The following is a 16,689-nucleotide window of genomic DNA, read 5'->3' as shown; positions in this document are numbered from 1 at the left end:
AAAACTGCAGCATAAATAAACAAACATACCCCCCCCCCCCCCAAAAAAAAACCCCCAAAACCCTGACAACAAAGTAACCCGCAACAACAACAACAAAACACCGAAGAAATTTGCAATAACAACAGCAGGGAACAATTGGGGAAATAGCTCTGATTCTGTTATATGATTATTTCAGTAGTTCCCTTCCTGTAAAGGAAGGGGCTTGTTACTGCAATTGGGAACTTCTGCATTGGATATTTTAAAAGAAGCCTGATGCAGGAAGACAAATGCAAACAGAGAGAGGAACCAGCAAAGTGGCTGCTGCCAGACCTATGTTTGGATGAAGGCTTGGGGCGTCCCCCTTTTGCCCCTTATTAAAATCAGTGAGAGCATACTCGATTGAGAAAGGAGTTGGGTGGTTATGAGCACTGAGCTGTTCTGATCTCTGGACTGATGTTGAAAGGGCCTGTTTCAGTATGGTCCCTCACTGAGATGCCTTTGAGTTCTGGTATGGAGGGAGGAGCAGTTCTTCAACATCTTCCTCCAAGGCATTAATTGCCAGTTATGAAATATTGGTTACAAAGTAGTGGCAGGAAAAGATGCGTTTGCATCATGGAAATGAAGTGCAGTCTCCCATGTGGTCACCTCATGCTCACTCATGAGTCGGTGTGCAGTCATCGAAGCTCGGGACGTGAAGTGTGTTTTGGCTGGATGACGTGTCCCACCCATTCCCATTCGAGCATGCTGATTCAGCGATTCCCCAGCTCCACCTGGACTCTCACTTAGAAACTCAAGCTTCCCAAGGCAGCTCTGGTGCATACCTCCTGCATGACATTTTTGGCATGGCTTGGCTCTGCTCGGCTTGGTGGGGTTACAGCAGTGCTGGCAGGGCTTGCTTTGTGCAAACAGGTCTTGTTGCACTGCTGCCGATGGGTATTTTGGCTTTTGAAAGCAGTGGGGTGTGTGCTAAGGGGTTTTCATGGTTACCTGGTGATGTGGTTGGGTTAGGAGAAGACTTCTGCTGTTGGCATGTTACCGTGTGATTATCGCACTAGTATTTGGTACTGCAGGTGAAGGCTGCTCTCAGGGTCAGGAAGTAATGCTAGTTAAATGTTTATGGTCTAGGCCAATGGTTTTGGTTTTCTTAAGAGAGAGGAAAAAGAGTTCACTCCGCACCCAAAATAGGTGCTCTAGAAAAGCGATCCTGTTAGAGGGAATATCTCTGTCTACAATATTTTAGACCATTTTTAATCACTATCAATTTGGAAGTCAGGATCCATTTGTCGAACATGTAAAATCGTATCAAAAGATGACATGGTTATTTGAAAAAACAAAATCAAACAAACAAAACCCACAATACTTAATGAGGGAATATGAGCTTTTTAATCATCTCGTTCTAGTTAATAAAGAGTAGCTTCTGTTAGAGGAGATACACCCTGCTATAGAGGCAAAATAATGAACCCTCTAGCAGAGAAGGTGAAATTAGTTCATTAGTATTGTAAAATACTAATATTAAGTAGATGATGTATGTGATGTTCCTGTACATACATCCACTAAGGTCAGTCGCAGCTGGGAGTGAACCCCACATGGTAATGTTTAGGTGTCATAGAACTGTGCAAAGGCAAATGATTATAGGGTGATATTTTTTTTTTTTAAGTACAGTGTAGAGAGAATTCAGCATCTGCTTTTTGTTTCCGTAACAGACTCTTATATATTACCTGCCCTGATTGTATAACAGATATTGAAATAGGGAATTAAAACTACTCATATGCATCGTTTGAAAGCAACAGGAAGACTAGGGAGAAAACAGCTCCGGTCTCGCCAGCAGTGTGCGATGGACAGCTGTGACTTCAGAGCGTGTGTTTTTGTTATCTTGTTTGCCTGTGACAGATAAAGGATCCATCCGCAGCTTGAAGACGGGTGTTGGCGAGCTGCTTGGGGAAACCAGGTTTTGGCACGGAAAAGACTATTGCAACTTCGTCTTTAAAGACTGGGTTCAACTTGACAAACCTTTTGCTGGTAAGTGCCTTTGCACCCTGGAAGTCATTACATTCCCCCAAACCTTCTTCTGCATCTTTTCAGTCTCAAACCATATTTTTTCCTGCTTCTGAGCCAGAGGTTATGAGGCTGGTTTTGTTTGGCTGCTAGGAAGAAGCAGCAAAACTCCCTCTGAGAGGTTCTAGGGCCAATTAATGCCATTACGATCCATGGACTTGGGCTGCGGGCTATTGCATGATAATTCACCTGCACAGCCCTCGGTGCTGTGTCCCAGAAACTTCAGTTTGAGAAGGGGCATACCGTGCTTTTCCACGTTCATGTCCTTTGCCTGAGGAGGTCCAAATGTGCTTTCCTGTTCCGTAGACTTCATTGACAGATACACCACCCCGAGGATGCCCTGGCATGACATCTCGTCCGTGGTGCACGGCAAAGCGGCCCGTGATGTCGCCCGACACTTCATCCAGCGCTGGAACTTCACCAAGGTGGGGTATGGGCATTGCTGCCGGGGGCACGGAAATAAATACAGCCCCTGCCTCATCCACGTGCCCTCCATAGGTGTGCATTTTATTTTTTTTATATGTTATTCTGCTATGTTGCAATCTCTTCAAGTACTTTTTTTTTTTTTTTTTTTCCTCCTGGGCAGATTATGAAGCCCAAATACCGGTCCCTGTCCTACCCATTCCTGTTGCCAAAATCTCAGCAAACTGCTAACGAGTTGAAGTATCAGGTGCCTGAGTCTGTTAATGCCACAGTCCAGGTGAGTGTTCGTGGTCTCCAGCTCACCTACTCCTTATAGAGCTTGTTTTGGATCTTTCCCGCGGGAAGTGTCGATGCCTGACAGACCCTCTGCAGAACTTGAAAATATAAAATGAAAAACTCTTGTTGAATTTAACTCACAGCGTAGGTGGTCAGGTCCTCAATTACAATAAAATAATGCAACTCTTGCAGTAGAGATAATTTATACCTCCACCTCTGAGATAAGAGGACCGAGCTGTATGCAGTACTCACGTTGTGGGAACACCATGACTTTGTATAGCTGTGTAATTTTCTATTTTGTTTTCTGCTGCTTTTCTTCGAATCCCTAACATTTGGGGTTTATGTTTTGGGCAGGCCTGATGGGTTGAGGCTGCCCACTGAGTATTTATCCCAGATCTTAGAGCAGTCTACCAGGCCCCCGACGCCTCGTTCAGACGGGTAGTGGTCAGCTAGAGCCCAGCATTAAGTGGAGGCTTGGGGCTGTTGCTTTCTGCATTGAATTTCATCTGCATTTTATTATGCAGCTGCTCAGCCCTGTGGGTCCTCTGCAGTTCTGCACAGTCAGCCCACAGTCTTGTTTGTGACAATCATCCTCAGTCATAATTGCCAAGATACCGATATTTAAAAACCTGGTTAGCTATATTGAGCGTGTATATTGAATACTACTGTTACCCAGCAGAAACGTGGACTTGTTGAAGAACACAAAGTCAAAATAGTTATGCTGAAGCAGCAAAACAGTTGTGCGTCTCTGTGGATGAAAGATGTACGAAATAAGAGCAATTAGACCAAAACCAGGGAAAAATGCATGCCTTTGCTCTTCATAAGGAGTGGTCCACCCAGATGACAGCACCGCTTGGGGAAGCTTAGTGTAACGAGATGCATTTTTATGGGTTTGTGGGTTGCCAGGGCATTGTCTGCTCCTCCCCGCGCAGTGTGAGGGATGGCCAGCACAGGGATCTTGTGTCATGGGTCTCGGGCGTTTTACATCAGCCTCCAAAACAATGCTCGCAGCTTGTTGAGAAATAGTCTTGCTTCGGGCATCATCATGTTTCCCCAGCTGCGTTCGTGACCCCAGCTTTTTGGGAAATTTTGTTCTTGTGGAAGTGAGGGGGCTTGTGTCCCCTGAGTGCGCTCTAACCGCAAAATAAGCCTCAACTTCTAAATCGTGGCGTTTGCTATAGCAAAAAGTTAAGCTCTACTGATTACAGAACTGGAAGCGGTTCCCAAAGGAGAAACTAAACTGAGCACAGCCTAGGTCCGACTTTCCCTCGGTCCGTACTGCAGAGCTGCTGGCTCAGGGCATCAGCCCGTGGGAGAGGAGGATGAAGCTCAAATGGTGACTGCTAAATGCCACATACACCAATGCTGAGCGATGGGTGAGCTGTTTGAAAACTAGCCTTGTCACAACATTGTTGGGGCATTGCAAATAACTGATACATTCCAGGAAATGAGGGGCTATTCTCAGCAATGCCATAAACAGCGAAAAGAAAGCAGGTTTGTCTTGTAAATTATTCATTTGAAACTACCTTGCTCATTTCTAATTTATGTCAAATTGCAGCTTTTAGAGACCTGTCAGGGTAGCCCAGCCCTGCACATAACCAGATAAATAAAACTATATGATATTAGGCTGAAAATATGTTGCCCTGCAATCTACCAGCCTTCCTGGTATGAGGGAAGACTGGGGGAAGAGTTTTTGCCGCCCCAAGCATGGTGGAAGTGGTGAGGGTAGCTCCTCTGCCCAGGCTGGTGCACCCTGCCTGGGTGCAGGTCCCTTGGCCCCAAGCTGCTTCAGCTGATTTATGATCTCTGGGTGATCTCCTTGAGCTCTGAGGCGTGGTTTTGCATGCACATACTATAATTTTGGCTGTCTCCTCCGTAATGTTCACATTGGCCTGGTTTCCATCGATCCCTGCGTGACACAAGTGCCCTGAGCATCCAATGGGTCGGCGAGCGGCTCAATCTCTCCTCCTGATGAAGGTTTCGGATTTGGCTGCTGCAGGAGGTGGGGAGAGGGCAGGACACCCGCAGCCTGGATCTGAACCCCCCTTCCTCCCGGTTGCCTTTTTCTGGAGTTCCCGAGGCGTGTGTCAGGGTGTCCCTGCGTGGCTTCTTTCCTGCAGTCACAGGAACATCAACCTCTTGCCCGTCCCATATATTAGTTTTGGAACAGAGGGCTGCCAGTGCTCGTGTCTCCTTTCAGTGGTACAGTCCAGCGCAGAAATAAGCAGATACCCTAAAATCTTTCACCAACTTTTATATCCAGAAAAACTAGAGAAATATTGTTGTTGTTCTTGATATTGAATCCTTTGGCTGGCCAACAGCCAAACCAGCGTTATCCCCATTTTGGTGCTGTATAGGGACTTTACAAGCAGAAGCTACTGCCCCGAGGTACAATCCAGCATCCAGTGACTGTCCTTGGCTGTGGGGTGATTGAAAAAAGTCTGGCTGCCGGTTTTCTTCTTTCTGAACTTGTTTGCAAGTCTGTCTTCAATTGTGGGCAGATCAGAGGAAGGGAATATACAAAGGATCTGTGGGGATTGCAGCATTGCTGCAGGCCCAAGCCACTGACCTGTCAGCAACAGATTTTGACCTCGTTGTACCATCTGGTTTTGCTCTCCTTTGTCAGAGGAGAGGAGCAGGGAAGTGTTTTTGGGAGGGTGGGGATAGCAGGAGCGGCACTGACAGGGGCTTTCCCCTGGGCAGGGAGGATGAATGCGGCATGCGTGGGAAACGACGTGGAGGTACGGGCTGGGAAGGAGAAAAGGAGCCCGTCGGCTCCACAGGTTGGTCAGGCATGGTCTCTCATCCTCTTTCGTTTGAACTTCTGGGCTTTGTTCGCAAGAGCGATGTGATTGTACATTGATTTTTGCAAGAGTCAAATAGCTGTCTGCCAAAGGCAGTGCCAGGTTTTTTTCCATCTCTCTATTTCCATTCCAGAGTTTGCAGTTATCGGCCAAAGCCAGGCTGCAAAAGATGTGACATGGTGAGGCAATATCCAGTTCCTGATGTAAACGCAATGAAAATTTAATGCTCTGGCAACGGCTAATGGCCTTACCTCTTTGAAGTCTGCATGAGAGCTTGCATTGTTCAGGATTTACGTGCTAGCCCACAGCAAACATCAAATTTATTACTGTTGTATCGGTGAAAGAAGTTAAAGGGATGACAAGCCTGGCACAGCACTCGGTGCTGCTTTTGAGAGACTTGAGGGAGAGGAGAAGGAGCATGGAGACACCAGCCCTGGTTCGCAGGGGCTGTGCTGGGCAGCGGGTGGCTTTTTCTCCCCAGCGAAATAGGTTGGGTTTGAACCAGCTCGCTTTAAATACACTAAAGTGGTCTAGGTTAAAAAATAACTTTATTTTGAGGAGGTCCAAGCTGGAACACCTTACGCCCGTTCTGCTGCCCCAGCCAGCATCTTCTGACGCCTTCCCTCCGCACATGGATTTGAGGTGGTACCTGACGTGAGCGATTTGGGTGATGCGGAGCCAGCTTTTTAGGACAAGCCGTGACACGTCGCTCTGGGGTGAGGGTAGAGGGATGATGGTCATGTAACAGCGGGCAGCTTGGTGTGCGGAGGGAGCTGGGGTGCCGGCGTGTGGAGGGGTGAAGAGGAAGGCAGGGAAGGGCAGGTGAGTGATGTGCTGGGAAGCCGAGGTGCTGGGAAGGGATGGTCCTGAGTGATGGTTTTGTTGGGTCAGGTGGCATCGCTGGTTTGGAATAAACTTGTCTCCCAGCAGTAAAGTTGTCTTTCAAAGTGAGGGGCTTTGGTGCTATCAGGCTCCCAATTCAGAAAAGGATGTTTATTCCTCGTTCCCAGCAGTTTCAGCTATTGCTGCTGTAAATGAGGGTAAATGTGGAAGTTACTTTGTTCAGTGCAGGGCTCAGCAGCTGATCTTGAAAAGAGAAGCGGCTCTTTGGAGCATGGACAAAGTTAAGTATCAAAAAAAAAAAAAAGGATTAAATATCAGTACTTTGTACACGAGGAAGCTACAATCTGCAGCTTTCTGAAGTGCAATTCCAGACTGCGTTTGCTGGAGGTCCCCAGCCCACAGGGATGCACTTTGTGGCCTGGCTGCTCATCACCAGCTGTGCCGGTGAAGGCGGAAGGGCTGCTTTCTGTTTTTCTGTCCTTATTAATGCAAATGGTGGAATTTTGTTCAGAAGCTCTGTCTGCCGTGGCGCTCGGTGGGGTTTCAGCAGTGCCCAGGGCACGTGGGAGCGCACAGCCTTGGCTTCGCAAACCAAACGGGTGATTAAAACCCTACGGGCATGAACAGCATCGCCTTGCGGAGGTTGATGCAGGCGAAGGGGCGGCTGTTTGGGACCAGCAAAGGCTGTGCTGGCCCTTGCATCCAGGCTAGCAACCTCGCTCAAGCATCTGCGGCGTTCGGTTCAGGAGGCTGCAGAGTGCTCCCTCCTGTTGGCCAAGTGAGCAGCCAAATAGGAGAGCTGCAGCATCTCTTTTTTGGTGACCTGTGGGAGAGGGCTCCTTCTGTCCAGGTGGAGGAATTAGCTCAGGAGTCGTGTGCTGCTTAACAGCAATGTCCCTCAGTGCCACCTCCAGAGATGCTGTGGAGACCAGAGGATTGGTTTGGGTCAGGCATACAGCACCTGGACCAAAGGGCCAAATCATTATCTACTAGTATACGACTGGTAATTAGCCCTCAAAAGTCCTCAGCCGTGCCACGGCCAGCAGCCTGCTTTGATGGTGGATGGTGATGACAAGGTGACAGCAGAGCTCAGGGTCAGGGTATTGGGGATGTCAAGGGGACAGGAGAGTAACACGGAGCAAAGCAGAAGCTGGACACTGAGAATTAAAAGAAATCCATGGGAGGGATTTCCAGGGCAAAATGTTGTTGAGCCCCGAAAGAGATCAGGATTTTGCGGGTACTGACACACACGTTTCACGGATCCTCAGCATTTGGATCTTGTCCTGTGTGTGACTGGCCCTGAGTGCTGGTATAATGGCTGTATTGAGATATTTTAAGGCTATTGTTTCACCGTTTTTGTCTTGACAATGTTTAAAGACAGAGGCTAATCATGAGTAATTATTTCCCCTGAGCACGTACCCTGCCAACCCTTAATTAAAAACTACATTTCCATCTAGGAAAATGTCACTCAGGGCATAGCGTGGTTGCTTCTTGACTCAAAGCAGAGAAGTGGGAGATGCCGCAGCATCTCCGGCTGTCAGGGATGGGAAGCTGTCTGCTGTGGGCCTTGCTCAGCCAGGTCGAGAGCGTGAACAAAGATTGTTTCTCATAGCGGTTTGACTCTCTTGCACCAGAACTGCAGGAGACGGGGGGAGAACGTGCCTCAGGGATCTCGCAGTATCTACTTTAAATGTGGATTTCCAGTAAAAATTAATAAATAAGTGCAGGCAGCTGAACTGCTATGAATTTTAAAAGTCGTATCATCCCAAATCGGATGGCTTGTGCAAGAATTTGGCAGAAGAAATAAATGACCTCGAGTGCTCAGGACAAAGAAATGGCCTGCATTATCAGACCGACTGTATAATTATGTGCTGCCTGTTTGTGGGAAAAATGCATTGCCCCAGCTGGAGACCAGCTTTTAAATACTGCTAGAGAGGAGATCACTGATTGGATGTGCACCCCTAAAGCTTGGAAATTTAGGTGGTTTTAAAAGCAGTTTATCATAAGACCTTAAGCAAGAACATGCTGCTGGGCTGCTTCTATCATACCTAAAACTGCTCAGGTGAGAGAGGGCAGTAATGCAGCAAAGGATCAGGGCATTTATGTTTTCAATCAAAACATTATTAAGCATTAATACTATTTTTGAGCATCCTTTCTTCTTATTACAAATGCAGTATAAATTGTGAATGTTGCATGTATTAACCTTATTTAGCGAAATCCTGATAGGTGACCAGTGCCGGGGAAGAGCATTGCCTCTTAAATAATTCAGTTGCAATGCTGTGCCGTCCTGGATGGGAGAGAGCTGAAGATGTTAATCTCTTGTTTTCCAGGTGATCCGTTCTGCTGCTGACTGGTCCGCTGGCATTAAATACCACGAGGAGTCCATCCACAATGCCTACGTCAGCGTGATAGAAAACAGCAAGCACTACATATATATAGAAGTGAGTGGCAATGAGGAAAAGCAGGAGGGTCCTGATGCTCCGGGCATGGCTCGCAGCCATCAGGAGGGTACTTCTGCTTCTTGAGGTTTGGTCTTAGTTTTTTATGCATTTAGACACCTGTGGCTATTAATACAGCATCTGCTCTGCGTTTTTGGGGCTGTTTCCATTGACTTCAGTGGTCTTTGGACCAGGTTGATGGGTATGTACCCTGACAGCCTTCTGACCATAAGGTGAAAAAAAAGTAGACCTCTCCTTTATAAGCCTCTTTGCAAAATTTTCAGCAACTTTCATGGCCTGTGCAATAGTCTTCCTGTCCCCTCCATGGCTTGCAGAGTCCCCTGTGCATGCCTGAATCTCGCATCTGTGCAGCCTTGAGCTTCAGGAATCTCCTGTGTTGGAGAGGCTCTCAGTGCTGGCTGAATGGAGACGCTTATTCTCTTTTTTTCTTTTTTTTTTTAGCCTCTTGTTAGGATGTTCTTTATGTGAACTTTCTAAGGAGTGTGATTAATAAGGACTAATTCATTCCCTAAGTGAGCACAGAAACACACATCATATAATAATAATAATAAAAAAAGCATCAATTCAAATGGCACACAAACCCGGCTATCTGTAGTTGCTCTTGGTCTGAAATGAAGCATACGTATTTTTTTTTTGTTCATAGCTGGCAGTGTCTGACAGTAGCTTTGCTTGCTTTTCCTGCAGAACCAGTTTTTTATTAGCTGTGCTGATGACAAAGTTGTCTGGAACAAGATTGGCGATGCGATTGCTCAGAGGATTCTTAAAGCTCACAGGTAACCTGTTCTTAACAAGGCAATGAAAGTCTTCCAGGTGCATTTATATGATGTGGTGTAAAATAATATCTTAATGGACACAACTGTACGATAGCTTTTCCAACGCAGAACTGATGCGGTCAAACATCTGCTTGCTTTTGCAGCCGTGAGACTCTTTAGTGGTTTCTTTGCAGCCAACGAGTGGTTTTCTGGACTTAACCTGATGCAAATGTATTTTTAACTCTGCAACTTGTTTAAAAGCAAGTCCTTTATACTCCAGTTCAGTGACACCTTTGCTCCATAGCCAGCCAGTCTTGAACTGCGTGGTAAGGCAAGTCAATGGGTGAGAAGGCTGAACTGGGATTTGCGGCTGATTTAAGTTATCTATAGAGAGGATTGGCTTCAAATAGGGGGGGCAAACACATTTTGAGGATGTGACTGCAGGGTTCAGCTATTGTTTGAACAACTTTTTCTGGTAAGTGCTGGAGGGTGTTTACAACCTCCAGCCATTGCAAGGAGACCATTGTTTGCTCCTGGATGGATCAAATCCAACCACGGTTTAGACACTCCTTTTAGTTCAGCATGCCTAACCCCATGTTAACATTAATACCACAGGTAGTGTCTTGTCTTTGCTTTGATCCTGGACAGCCTTGCTTAATGTTGCTCCCCTGGAGTCTCTCTTTAAGATACACGTATGTCATAGTCTACAACTGTATCCTGGTCTTGCTGGGCTGATATACAGAAAACTTTCTAAATTTCTTCCTCTCATCTCTCATGTGCTTTTTTGCCAGGCACGGAGATGTTTCTTGCAATGATTATTTTTTCTGTATTGTAGTCGTCCAGAGCTATGCAGGGGCTGCTTTCCCAGACGTGCTCTCTCCAGAGTCACAGAAATTTCTCTCTCTTTCGCACTTGAGCTTGGAAGTTCCCACTTGGGTAAAGGCAACCAACCCCAGACAGACAGACAGACAGACACCGGGGTACGGGCAGTATCTGCAAGGTCACAGGACCTGCCATGAAACAGGCTTTGTTCAGAGGCACTGTGGAAAGAGGAGCACAGTTTAAACCGGGAGAGCGTGGGTGTTATCAGCTGTGCCATTAACAACAGGGCAGGGTAACAGGGTGGAGTTGCTGGTAATCTGTGAGCTGCAGTGCATAGCCCAAATAATTGAAATGAGCTAAGGCTGAAAAGATGGGGTGGATTTTCTCACCCGGGGTAAATGAGGAGTTGTGCCAGCGCTGCTGGAAATGGCATTGCTGGTGTTTGCATTGCAACCTCGAGGCTCGCAGGCAGTTGGATGTGGCATCTCTGTGCTGGTTGGTGTCCACCTGGAAAGCTCCTCTGGATTGCCTTTCCTGCCTTTGGGAACTGATTGCGCCATCGGTCCTTTGCATCGGTTGCCTGCTTTTAGCTATGCTACTGAGGAAGTGGCAAATTCTCCAGGTAATCTGCTAAGATTTTTCCTCTCACATAAAATTTATATAAAGGGTGGCATTCCATCCAGACATCAAAAAGTCTAGTACCGAAGGGAATTGCACAAATTCTTCGGTGACCCATTTTCAGATGTCATGCTCGCTTTTGTATTACTCCACAATTTTATGCCAATAGTGTGCCAGCTTAATGTCAGTGATTCCTAACAGAATATAAGATTCAAATTCTGCATACTCCAGAGTGCTTGGCGTTGCCTAAGATTAAAAGTAAATTCAGACCTAAATGGATTGTATCATAATGCTTATGTTGCAAATTGACCCAGGAAAACAGATGTTTAATTATAAATTAAGTTCTTCAGTTAAGCTTGTACACTTCTCACTCTTCTAAACTAAATATTTTCTACTGATGTAATTAATAATGTTCTTTTCTTGGTTTCCTCTTTTTTTCATGGGTGGCTCTCTAACTAGTTTAATAAACACTGGGCTTAGACAAACAAGCTGCTTTTGGGGGAATGCTTTTGTTGGTAGATCTTTTTCATGAAACAAACAGGCTTAGTTTCAAAGTCTCGTTGTGTACCAGTAAGACCTCATTAACTGTTTCTGAGGTCTGCTGTCAGGCTAAAGCTAGTTTACAGTGCCTAGCACAGCTATAAAGAAGCACTGGTTGAAATTAAAGAAACACAGGTCCTCACCAGCTCCCTCCCAGCTCAGACAAGACCCCAGTTCTTCACAATTCCAAATCCACAGGCAGGGCTTCTCTGAGGAAGGAATACTTTTAATAAAAACTGCAGACTGGCTTATCTTCAGACTGCTCCTGAAATGGTTTTTCCTGATTAAACTGTGTTTGCCATCTAGTGGCAGCACCCTTCAATGGACCATCCTCCTCCTCCTCCTCCTCTGGGGTGCAGGGCAAGGGATTGCCAGCACCCAGGGGTGCCTGGAAAGCACTGGCAGAGCTGATGCATCTGGCTTTTGTCAGCAAAGAAAACCCAAAGGTGGGCTTTAAGAAAAGCCTCAGGCAGTGCCACAGCTGTAGCTTTTGTTCTCAATGGGATCACAGTTTAGGGTATGGTTTAGTTTGGGGGAGCTCTGGAACTGAGTTTTTGTGGGTTGTGATATATCAGTGAAATACTTGCCTTCCTTAAATGATCAATGTTTTGCTTGTGCCCTGAGCTTTTTCCACCTTCTGTGATGTTTCTGACTTCTGAAAACCAGGGTGCAGTGGGAATGTCAGGTTAGATTTTGGGTTTCTGCCTGTGACAGCTCTGTGATCTTTGCTGTGCTCTGCCAGGCAGTTGTACACACCAGTCTGCACCAGTAGCCGTGTGACTGGGCTGTCGGGGTCCTCAAACGAACTTTTATAGTGGCAGACACAATCTGCAAAATAATTAGCCTGCCCTTGAACTTCAGTGAAAACGTGTTTCTTTTCTTTTAGCTTCTTTTGTTGTCTGCCGAGAGTAAATTATTCCTTCTCCTCCTGAAGGTTTGAGCACTCGCTGAAGTACTGATGACAGGTGATGAAGACCTGAAACTGGAAATATGTTTCACACTTTGCTCCCTTAAAATTTGTGTGGTAGCCTTGGCTGGAAACCAAGTCGGGTCAGCACAGGGAAAGTGAAACCGAGGGGACTTCACTTTGTACGAAGCTGTAACATTTGCGGGCTAATATTCCCCCAAACTGTGATTTCAGGGAAAACAAGCGTTTCCGAGTATACGTGGTGATCCCGCTGCTGCCTGGGTTCGAAGGAGACATTTCGACGGGCGGAGGGAACGCGCTGCAGGCCATCATGCACTTCAACTACAGGTACGGCAGGCGGCCCCGCTGCCGGAGACCTCCCCGGTGGTGCCATCAGCGTCCCGTCGGATATCTGCATGAGCAGGGAGCGTTGGGAAAAGGCGAAGAAAACTGTTTGTCTAACTTTCCCTTAGTACTTTAGCTCATTTATTTGCTAGCTGTGGGATTTGCGTTAGGAGGTGAGGCGATGCTCACCGAGTGGGGAATTACGGTGGGTAAAGCCCGGTACTCTCTGTGATGAAATCCCTCTGCCCTGGTGCGGCGGATCCCCCAATCCCTTACACAAATCCCGGAATTCTTTGTCTCCAAATCTGCTTTTTCGGCCGATGCTTTGCCTGGCTCTGTGGTTCCCCCGCTCCAGGATGGATGGTTTTGGCGGTCCTTGCAGCACAGCAGGTCTCATGGGAAGGACTGAGACGCAGCGGTGCCCAGGTAGCCTGGCGCTGGGAATGGGCTGTAGAGGAAGGCAAAATGGCCCAAGGCAAGCTGGTTTTACTGGAAAGCTGCTGTGTTATGGCATGGCCAGGGCGCAGTGGGTCTGCAGAGACTACTGCTGCCTCCAGAGTGAAATCTCCCTTGTCTGCTGGTCTGCAGGGGTCCTACCGCACTTCCAGAAGGATAAGCGGGACAGGAGACACAAGCAGAAGGAAAGCAGCACGTCTCCCTAACCGGGCCCTTCTGCTTGAGCTTTCTTCTGCAAGGGCAACCATAGGTCTTAAGAAATTGCCCATGGGTTGGTTTTGGGGGGTTTTTTTGAATGAGATGCCGGCTGTGGCTTTTCCAGTCGGGCCATAATCACGCAAACTCCCTGACCTGGTGTTCTGTACATGTTGACTTTTTTTTCTTGATGTGATTTCACATCCAGACCTGTGGCACAGACAGTAGCAGCCCTGTTTTTGTAACACATTTATCATCATTGTGGTGTGCTCTAGAATGCAAAAATGCTCCCCAGCTCCTATGTGGACTGGTACGAGCTCCTTCAAGAAACGAGCAGTCCTTGGTATATCAACAGTCGCTTGGGAAAAATGTGTGCTCTGGAAGTACCGTGTTTCTTCTGCCTGCACGGGGTATTTAAAAGGCATCTGTGTTTGCAATTTACCTCGCCCGGTTCTGCTGCAGCATATGCCATTGCCTCGAGTGGCGGTGGTGCTGACAGCTGCCTACCTTCTTTCCAGGACCATGTGCCGAGGAGAAAACTCAATCCTGGGCCAGCTGAAGACAGAGAGTAAGAGCTTTATTCTTCTCCTCTGTATTGTTTAGTCTTGGGATGCTGCCGTTCGATGGATATGTCTATAAGACATCAATCAGATCCTCTAGCTTCTTATTAACGTGGGCTTGCTGTGGCTGAGGGGTTCGGGGGGAACTGGGACATCTCACAGCAACGTGTGCTAGAGGCTGGTGGGGCTGTGAGTGACCTCCTCTGCCGTCATCCTGTGGCGAGGTCTGTCGGGTCATGCGAGCTGTGGCCCTGTTGTCAGACTTTTGCACTTGGATGCAGCCTGGATCCGGAGGAGGGGAGAGCCCCAGGGAGGAGCACGGCATGATTGCAGCTGCTCGGGATCATGTTATTTGGAAAATGTCCTGAGCAGGGTCACGCTTCTGGGAGCGAGGAGCCCTCAGCCTCCCCGCCGTGAATCCCACCCTGGGCTTGTTTCTGGAAGCTGATGAACGCGGAGAGGAAAAACCTGCCGAAGCAGGACGCTGTTTCGGAGTTGCTTCCTTGCCATGAGGATGCCTGCTTGAATTTGCTCTGCTGGGAATCAGAGCACCATGAAAACCCACGTGTCACAAATATTAGGGGCGTACATAATGCCTCATTCGTTCTAGGTCTTTGTGTAAATCCGAACTGCAGACAAGTACATTAGGACGTGTTTTCCGTACTAGGCATGGACAAAACACCTGCTTCAGCCTCCTTTCTTCAGCATCTGCAGAAGAACAGTTGTATAGTCCGGTTATTTTAAGATGTTCGGATCAGTGGTGAAAATTTGCATGCTGCACAAGGGAGATTGGGGTAATTTCTCACCAAAGTGGAACTATCTGAGCAGGCAGTGGATCAGGGCAGTGCAGAGCGCCCACGGGCAGCTTTTAAAGCCTATTGTTAAAGAAACTTATTTCCATTATCTGTTTGTTCATTATTTCTTTAAAATGTCAAAAGTGAACTGTTATTCATATGGGTCTTTTCTAGAAAGAGGGTCTTTTCTCTTTCTTCTCTCTTCCACCTCCCTCATCCCATCGGTTTTGTTCTCTTTTAATTTTCAGTTGGAGATAAGTGGATAAACTACATCTCGTTCTGTGGACTTCGAACATATGCAGAGCTGGAAGGAAAACTAGTCACAGAGCTCATCTACGTTCACAGCAAACTGCTTATTGCTGATGACAACACAGTTATAATCGGTGAGCGGGGGGCTTGCACAAAGGGTTTGGACCACTCAATTATATCTGGATTAGTCCTTTTGCTTCTCTGGCCTGTACTCAGTGCAGGCTGCAGTGCCATGTGCTTTTCTGTGTTGTGATTTCTTTCTTGTGAAATATTTTGCTGTTTAAAAAAAAAAAAAACAAAAAACCAAACTCATAAATTCATCAGGAGGGTAGGTAGGAGGGAGGAAAGGATTTGGAGGGCTGTCATTTAATTTGTGTTTCTAAAATGGTTTTAAATCTCTGTGCAACAGTGTAGAGAATCCCAGTGCAGGGAATATTGTCCATCTGTCTTGTATCAAACTCCGCTCTAGCAGGAGGACTTGTGAGACTTGTCATCTGTTCCTTAAAGAACAGAATGTGCCGTAAAATTTGGAAGGCTTGGACAACATGTGTCATTTATCAGCTCCATTTCCTAAGAATGGGGAAATATGTTATAACAAGTAATAGATATCATTTCATCCGTTTCTGTTACCATATTTATTATGAGATCATGAAGCAAAGACAACAGACTTCAGGCTCAGAGTTCTACATCGCAGCAGAAAAGCAGAATTTTAGCCTGTTTCTTTAAAGAAACCCTTTTTGATCTGCTAAATCAGCAACGAAAACTTTGCCAAAGAATAACTTAATACCAGATTTTGCAAGACTCAAAATACTCCCCTCCTTCAAAGCAGCAGTTCAGCCTGTAGTCTCAGATGACCTGTGGTTAGGTTTGCTCCTCTGTTACCCTCTCAGGGGTCAGATCCTGTCTCCAGTACGCAGAGCAGCCCGAAGGTGGTTTTAATATCACAGCAGGAGCAGTGTCCTTGCAACTGTGATGGTCTGGGGGCCTGAGACAGATTTTAATTTCTATTTTCTATACCTGTAAGCCTGAGGACAGATTTTTATACAGCGTGTGCATCCATGCTGGCTGGTGAGGTGATAGGGAGCTGCTGTCATCCCTTTTCTACCCAAGAAAGAGATGGTGCATGGAAATAAAATGCTAATGGGGCCACTGTGCAGGAGAGGGAGGTGAAAGGACGGAGAAGGGCTTGGCTCGTTTTTCCTCTGGAGGCGTTAGCTCCCTTTGAGTTAATTCAGTCACTGGGAAGGCTAAATGGCTAACTGGTGCCTGGGAGTCTCTTTCAGGGCTGGGAGCTGTGTCTGGAGATTTTTTGTTGTTGTTGTTTGGTCACTTCTGTGGGTTAATGACCTGATGACTTGCTATTGCAGTTCCCTTGGAGCTGCGGTGTCCCCCATCCCTTGCCTTCTGAGGGCTGCGTGGGCCAGAGAAACCCTTTTGGGGGATAAAGCCTCAGCTGGTCTCGAGCAACGCTGCGGGTGTCAGACCCTGCATGGCACAAGCAGGCTGGGGAGCTCCCACCGCCGTGCACAGTCAGGGCTGGAGCTGCCACGTTGAGCCCAAGCGCACCCAAACCCTTACAGGACCGGGTGCGTTTTGGAGAGGACTGCCAGCC

The 16,689-nt window shown here is 47.1% G+C and overlaps 1 protein-coding gene across 3 annotated transcripts in view; it reads left to right on the top strand.

The window, feature by feature from the left end:
- Window positions 1-16,689, top strand: part of PLD1 (phospholipase D1, phosphatidylcholine-specific) — a 67,002-nt gene that overhangs the window by 43,675 nt on the left and 6,638 nt on the right. For all 3 annotated transcript variants that reach the window (XM_010572897.1, XM_010572898.1, XM_010572896.1), the window contains 8 exons: window positions 1,870-1,998; window positions 2,341-2,459; window positions 2,621-2,734; window positions 8,711-8,821; window positions 9,524-9,612; window positions 12,713-12,826; window positions 13,993-14,042; window positions 15,077-15,211. In XM_010572897.1, coding sequence (XP_010571199.1) covers window positions 1,870-1,998; window positions 2,341-2,459; window positions 2,621-2,734; window positions 8,711-8,821; window positions 9,524-9,612; window positions 12,713-12,826; window positions 13,993-14,042; window positions 15,077-15,211 — 861 coding nt within the window. The remainder of the gene's footprint in view (window positions 1-1,869; window positions 1,999-2,340; window positions 2,460-2,620; window positions 2,735-8,710; window positions 8,822-9,523; window positions 9,613-12,712; window positions 12,827-13,992; window positions 14,043-15,076; window positions 15,212-16,689) is intronic.

The sequence above is a fragment of the Haliaeetus leucocephalus genome, unplaced genomic scaffold (assembly GCF_000737465.1).
Source record: "Haliaeetus leucocephalus isolate CR32 unplaced genomic scaffold, Haliaeetus_leucocephalus-4.0 Scaffold362, whole genome shotgun sequence".
In the NCBI taxonomy this organism is placed as follows: Eukaryota; Metazoa; Chordata; class Aves; order Accipitriformes; family Accipitridae; genus Haliaeetus; species Haliaeetus leucocephalus.
Note: the sequence above shows the minus strand (reverse complement) of the source record. Positions and strands in the feature narration are given on the sequence as shown.